This window comes from Eretmochelys imbricata, chromosome 8 (genome assembly GCF_965152235.1).
Source record: "Eretmochelys imbricata isolate rEreImb1 chromosome 8, rEreImb1.hap1, whole genome shotgun sequence".
NCBI lineage: Eukaryota > Metazoa > Chordata > Testudines > Cheloniidae > Eretmochelys > Eretmochelys imbricata.
The window spans coordinates 70,863,629-70,870,832 of NC_135579.1; the positions used below are offsets into that span (position 1 = coordinate 70,863,629).

The window sequence follows — 7,204 nt, forward strand, 5'->3', positions numbered from 1 at the left end:
CCCTAGCAAGTCTGGCTAGTGATGGCATTCAGAGCCTATTGCTTAAAGTGATGTGACTAGTAATTCCATTTGCAGATGAAGTCTGGTTTCTTTATTCCAGTTTACCAGGGTGGTGCTGGAGTGTACAAATAGTGGGTGGTTTTAGAAATCCTACAATGAAGGAGGTAGGCCTAGTGGGATGAGTAAGTGAAAACATTAAGTTCTGGCTGCACTACATATTTTAACTGCATTTAACTAGTTAATTACATGGTTAATCCCAGTTATAGCACTAAAGTCTTAGACTGGCAAATATGTCTTCCTGAAACAAATTTTGTAAACTGTTTTTGTGGTGTAGATAGGACCTCCTCTAACTGAATCTTCTATCTCAGTTGGCTCTCCTTTCCAGCTTTCCACTGCTCTGGGGGGGGATATCCCAGAATGCATTGCTCTGTGTCTGTGCCCTCTGGGAATTCTTTCATCTTCTGAGTCACTGAGATAGCTGCCCAAATTTTCTAAGAAAGCACTGATCCAAAGAACTCTTGGCACTGTTATAAATGTGGATGAACAAACCTGGTTGTCATGTGGTTTTGAGGTGGAAAACACTGCCGTGCAGAAACTGTCACGTTTGTAACTGGGTTGGATGAGTGTCAGACTGATTACAAAAACAGTTTGCTGTGTAGACAGGGCTGGAATATTAATCTATATAAAAGTTATTAAAATAAAATGTCAACACATTTTATGTAGTACTACATAAAAGTAACATTGCATAATTGTCCATTTAGATCCCACACTCGGTATCCATGCATGCAAAATCAGAATCTTTGAACAGCAGTGTCCATTGGAGCTATGCCTGGCACTCATTATGTCCTCGTGCTTTCCCCATCTGAGCGCAGAGCAGTCCCATCCATCCCTCTTACTGCTTGGCAGTTTGCATCACCGCCATTGCTGTCATAGTGGATTCAAAGCCCTCAGGCTTGAACTCCCTGTACATTGTGCAATGGACTCATTCCCTGCAGACACAGACGTATAGCCATTGTTTGTTCAGTTTAAGCAGAAGCCCCTTGTTTGACAGCTGTGCTGTCTGCTGGCTTTTCTTGTCAAGATGGAGAAAATCCAGGGTCAGTTGGCTAAAATTACTACTTCTGGAGCAGTCTGAGGGGCACTTCAGACCCAGAAGAGCAGGTATCAGGCTCCAACATAGGACCTTCCACCTCTGAATCCCAGTCAGTCAGCACTTCTGTGAGCCAGAATGCAACTCTTAAGACCAGTACCAGTAAGAGATCTGACACAGTCCAACAGGCCATCCACAACTGCCAGAAATCAGCTTGGCACCAAAGCTTGGTGCTGCCTGCAAGGTAAAATAGATTGGAACACCGAACCAAACATATTTCCAGGCATCCATCTATCTCTTGGGATCTAAATATCCTCATGAAGTCCCCCTTTAAACGCCTCTGAATGTTCTCTTCACTACCTTAGTCTCAGATTGCTTTTTTGGTGGCCATTACATAAGCCAGGTGGGAGAGTGAATTTCAGTCCCTCATGGTTCATCCCCCTCCCTTATTATACTGTTTCTCATCGAGATGCCAAACACTGTGCCTGGACCTGGCTTTGACATAAGATGCCAAATTGGGAAAGGCATTGTTTAGTGAGTGAGCTAGGACTACTCATTCCCTCCTTCCACATGAGGTGCTTATGGCCAGTGACTTAGAATGGGATCCACATGGACAAATAATTGAAGAAAGAACCGTTACTTAGTTGGCAGTAACTGTGGTTCTTATATGTTTTGTCTGAATAGCTCCCACAAACACCCTACGTTCTTGCTCCTTTGGAGTCTCCTCTAGGTGAGATTCTGGATTAGTGAGAAACTGGAGGGAGTGTTGTGGCCGCCCTGCCATTTGTACCCCCATCTGAGGGCATATATGCTGGCTACAGGCATGATCCCAACAGACACTGCTGTTCAAATTACAGTCTTGCATGCCTCAGGCATGTGTACACCTACAGTGGTATGCACCATGGATTAAAATATCTCAAAGTACCACAGTTACTGCAAGGTAAGTAACCATTACATTATTATTGTTTCAGCACCTGCATTGATGTTAGTATGGTGAATACAAGTATTTGAGATGTCTTACAAGTTGCTGCTGCTTCAGTCGGTCTTAATCTCTTTGAAGGGCCTTTATTTTAGGCCCTAAGTATATTACTAGTGAGCTTTACTGCATTAAAAACACAAGCTTACAAAATTAGGTAAACAAAGAAGTGTTAAATTTTCCTATTTTAAGCATGATTCTATTTTCTTTTGGTTAGTGGTGAGAACTTGGGATTGGAGTTGAAGTATTTAAAGAAAAGAGAAGACAGCATTCCTTTACGAGGTCTCAGCCAAAATACATTTAACTCCTCAGGTAGGAATGGCGGTAGTTCCATGAAAGTAAAAAAATCTCTTATTTCAAAATTCTTTCTGCTTTAAGAAGGTGCTACTTATACCCCCCAGAAGTTAATAGAGTTTTTTCCCCCCCCATTTGCAGAGTATCCGAAATCCTCCACATCAACAAAAACATTAACTTCATCAAAACCCGGAGTACAGTCTGCAGCCTCTGCTTACTTCCCTGGATTGCAAACAACATAATCACTAAATGAAATCTTTTATTTTACCAACTATCGAAGATTTTGGATGGCTTTTAATTAAGATACTAAACACAATATTACCCCTTAAAATGTCAATCAAAATGTTACAGTAACGGTGGAAAATGAGTTAACTTTACTATACATTTGTATAATCCTTGGCTTTTGTGGAGAAAGCAAATGGATTTACATAGATTTCAGTATACAATTCCAGCCAGAAAAGTAAAATATGGAGGGGAAAAATATTAACTACGTAAGTCACATGGAAATGTTTAGAAATAATTATTCATAAAATGAGACCAAGCCTTTTAAAAGGTTTATAAATGGTTACTGAGCAACAAGACCCACATAGAGGAGTTTGTGTAGTAAACAACCTATTTTAATCTTTTCCCCTGCCAAAAATCCACAAACTAATGATATTGCTATTAGTTCTATCATTATGCTGAAACTCAGTCCTGCTTGGAGTTTCTCCTTGAAAATACCTTGTTACTTTAGGATCTTGCTCCTGGATGGTGCATAGCACCCTCAGCAATCTCTAAAGTCAGTGGTAGTTGTGCTGGGCGGTTTCCAGATATAGGAAACTTCTTTTCCCAAGTTATTCCTACATCTGTTTAGAGTTTGAATCTAATTTTTGGTTTTTATACTGAAAGACATGTTTGTATAGCATTTTGAACTTACTACTCTGGGCTCCTTAGCCCCTAAATCAACACTTGTTTCAGGATACCAGTGTAATGACCCAGGTCAGCTAGGACCAGGCGGTGTATTATATTCTCCTTATACAGGATTTTGGCAGTGTGGATCTGCATTATTTGCATATTATCTCCATGTGTGGATGAAATATACACTCTGGCATTCATCTCTGTAACATGCAGCAGGATGTGGAGTATCCTTTTATTGGCCTGCCACCTATGAAACACCGTTTCCTGTCGGGTACATCTATACTGCGATCACAGGATGTGGTTGCAGTCTTAAGTCGACATACCTGAACTAGCTTTAATGTAGCTAGCTCAAATACGACAGCAGTGAAACTGCTTCACTCTGGACTAGCTCCACAAGTAATTACTCAGGGTTCTGGGCAGGTTTGTACAGCCCACACTGAAGCACCTGCTGCAGCTTCACTGCTCCAGTACCCAAACTGGCGGACTGGGGATGTCTACTTGAGCTATAATCACAACCTGTAACTGTAAGTATAGACACATCTTCAGAAGCTCAGTTACAAGAATGTAAGGGGCGAAAGAGTGAGCACTTTGCTTCTGGCCTAGGACTCATGCTAATTTCTTAAACTTGAAGCATATTAAATTCTGTAAATGTAAGCGTTGAAGCATTATGGGATCACTCATGTTCTTACAGAGACACATCCTAGCATTAAAAGTTTGCAGGACATTTATTTAATGTAGGTTTCATGTGGTTTCTTTCTCTTTGGCTTGGAAATTGCTTTCTTAAACCAACTACTTTTACATATGTGAACATATTTGTGTGCAGATTTGTATCTTGTGGATCACTAGTCAGATATTTAAATTAGCTGCTTTAAAATGAGATCCTAAATATTTACCTCAGTGAAAGCACAACTGTGAGTTATGGCTACAAATTTCACATCTTGTCACAGCCCCTGGTTATTTTTGTGTGTGTATGTGTGTCTCTCTCTCACCATGACAGATGATTCCACATACAATGGGCTAGTTTGTAATACACTGGAAGTTACAACCAAGTATCTGAACTGTCTTGTTCCAGTAATTTTATGAAGCATTAATTAGAACATCTGGAATCCATTTCATATTCTACTGCTGTAATCAAAGATGCCTTCAAGGGTGACTACAGTGGTGTACAGAACATATCAAGTCAATTTAACTGTACTTACCACTTAGGTTTGGATACATTTTAATACTTGGGTTCGTTGGTGAAATTATGCTACAACCTGAGTCTGTGTTCTTCCCCTGAGTGTCCCAGTGAAGACTGAGGAAGCCAGTTACATGGAATTGAGTAGTAAATTTTTCCCTGCAATTTATATGAACCATATTCTAATCTCAAACTAGACAACTTAAAATGACAGTTGTTGGGCATTTTCCAGTATCTTGGACTCAATTTATGTCCCTAGCTCCTACACTTGAATTGTATCAGAATCTACTCCTTCTCTTTCCCTTAATTATATGGGCATGTTTGAGTGGCTAATCACCCTAATTTTGCACATTACTGTCTGTGTAAACAAACATTTTGGAGTGTAAAATTTGTATATTTGTTTATAATCAATTTGTATTTTGTGTGTGTATAGTTGCTTTTGGAAGTGTACATGTTAATGGAAATATTAAAATGGTTTCAGTAAAAATGTTTCTGCTCAGCTACAGTGGACTTACAGTTAAATGGAAACATATTAGAGAGAGTGGTTTCACACACTCAAATATTTAAAATGAGAATTAGAGCAAAGTTATGATTTCACTACAGTCCAGACCAGGAAATGGTACCATTTTGCCAGACAGAGCTTGATGGCCCACTTATCAAGCTGCTTAGTCCAAAAATTTAGGATTTACAAAAGCTGCTCAGAACAGCTAACTGAAAATTTTTATAAAATGACTAAATATACTTTCACATAATGCAGTAGTATTGGAAATCAGTATGAAACTTGAAGAATGGGGCCTAGATCCTACAAAAGAACTCAGATGGTATGACACCTTGCTGCCCAGTGGCATTCACAGCCCAGCATCCAGGTACCCTACACAATGCATGGGGAAAGTTTGAGAATCCATATCTTAAGCACTCATCAGCTAAGCAAGATTAATTTACTGTCAGTTTGTTGGTGGTATTTACTTGAAAGGGTGTGGTAATGACAGAAATTCTTACATTATCTTGCTCCAGTCCTTAAGACTTTAAAATATCCAAAACACTTACCTCAGACCCACAAGCAAGATGCCTGCATAGTTGCTACTTGTACAAAATAAATGCTCAAAGCAGCTTAGTAGCAATTTAAGTGAGAAAATGGTACATTAGTAAAGTATTACACTGGTGGCTTTTTCTTTTAAAGGTAGAAGGAACTTCTACGGTTAAACTACATGCATAAAACCTGGAGGGCAGGGGGTTTGGCAATCATGCAGCTGACAAGTTACCCAAAGAGGCCAAACTTAGATGGTGTGCTACAGCCTGAGTCCATGTATTTGCATTTGGCCAGAGCTACTCTCATCATTTATGTGTAAGACTGTACTATCACTTGTACACAGATGGAATGTAATCACTGAAATTGATTCCTCCATGTTAAAAAGAGGCAGGCATTTTAACAGGGTGACAAAGTAATAACATGCCTGGCTGTTTTGTCAATGTCCTTCCTTTCCTGAAGGTGGCTCTGATTCTACTGCTAGCTAAAGGTGATACTAGCTCAGGCCCTATGTGTAATTCATTTAGTAAAGGGAAGAAGAGCTGGTTTAAGCAGACTTGGATACTGAATACAGGCAACAGCAGAGAGATAATTTTATTCACACAGTAGTCATCTGTGTAGTAGATAACAGATTGTAATTACTAGAATCAGACAGCAATTTCTTTTCATCTGACTGGACTCTGCTTTATGCTAACATTAAAATGCAGTTCTATTTTTCAAGTGTTGTAAGATGATTGTTGTACTTTGCCTTCCCCATTCTTTTGTATCACACTTAATGGTTTATAATGAAGTTAACTTCACATCATCTGCTAGCATGGCAAGGACATCAACAATTTTTAGCTAAGTTTAACCTAACCTAATTGTTAGAGGCTACTGCTTGACAATACTTTCTACCTTTTTTCTTATATCAAAAATTACTGGTAACTCCTTTTGCAGTGCTGTAGTCCAAGAAAAAAAATACTGAGTAAAGTCCATCTTTTAATTAGAAGTGGCCTGCTTCAGGTATGTGGCCCATTAATTCAATGGTAAATGAGTTAATACCAAGTTAGTTTAAGATTAGGGTTTTTACTTAATTTTATTCAGTAACATTCTTTTACTACATGTTACATGGCAAGGTGGGTGCAAAAATGAGAAAATTAAACATTAAGAAAAGAGTGGTGTGCCAGTAACATTCACTGAACATACTTTAAGTCACTCCAAAGTTAGTTGGTGAGTAAGTTTTGACAATTTTGATACTAACATTTGAGGTTAGTATTGTGTATTAGTTTGCCCTTTTTTGCAGGGGAAAGATACTGATTATCTTGTTTTTATTCAAAATGTAACTGACAGGATCTTTTACTACATCCTGATTTGATGCTTCACTTATAAAAGTAGGTAGGCCCAGTCATTCCCCTCAAATATCCATATACAAGTTTCCTATGGCAAGTGATATGAGTTACAGCCTACCCACCCCCACTTCCCTGATGGAAAAATTAGGAACTTGTATCCAAATGAATGAATACCTTCTATCAGAAGAAAGTTTATTACTACAGTATCTGCCATACTCCTTTTTCCAAAACACAGGGAGGGCCAGCTGTACATTTATCAGAGTAAGTATCATTCACAGGCTAGGTGCATCATGCTTAGGTTTAGAGCAAACCTGACGTAAGGTATAAACAGCTTGCTCATGTCAATATGGCAAGTTCAAGTTTAAATTAAATAAGGTAGAGCCCTGCAGTAGGAAAAATTGTTTTGAATGCTATA

At 38.9% G+C, this 7,204-nt stretch overlaps 1 protein-coding gene across 1 annotated transcript in view; it reads left to right on the forward strand.

Moving 5' to 3' along the window:
* SASS6 (SAS-6 centriolar assembly protein) overlaps nt 1-4,921 on the forward strand; it is a 29,864-nt gene extending 24,943 nt beyond the window's left edge. Inside the window, exons 16-17 of the mRNA XM_077825037.1 lie at nt 2,284-2,378; nt 2,502-4,921. Of these exons, the coding sequence (XP_077681163.1) occupies nt 2,284-2,378; nt 2,502-2,602 (196 nt within the window). The 3' untranslated portion in view covers nt 2,603-4,921. The remainder of the gene's footprint in view (nt 1-2,283; nt 2,379-2,501) is intronic.
* Nucleotides 4,922-7,204: the final 2,283 nt, after the last annotated feature.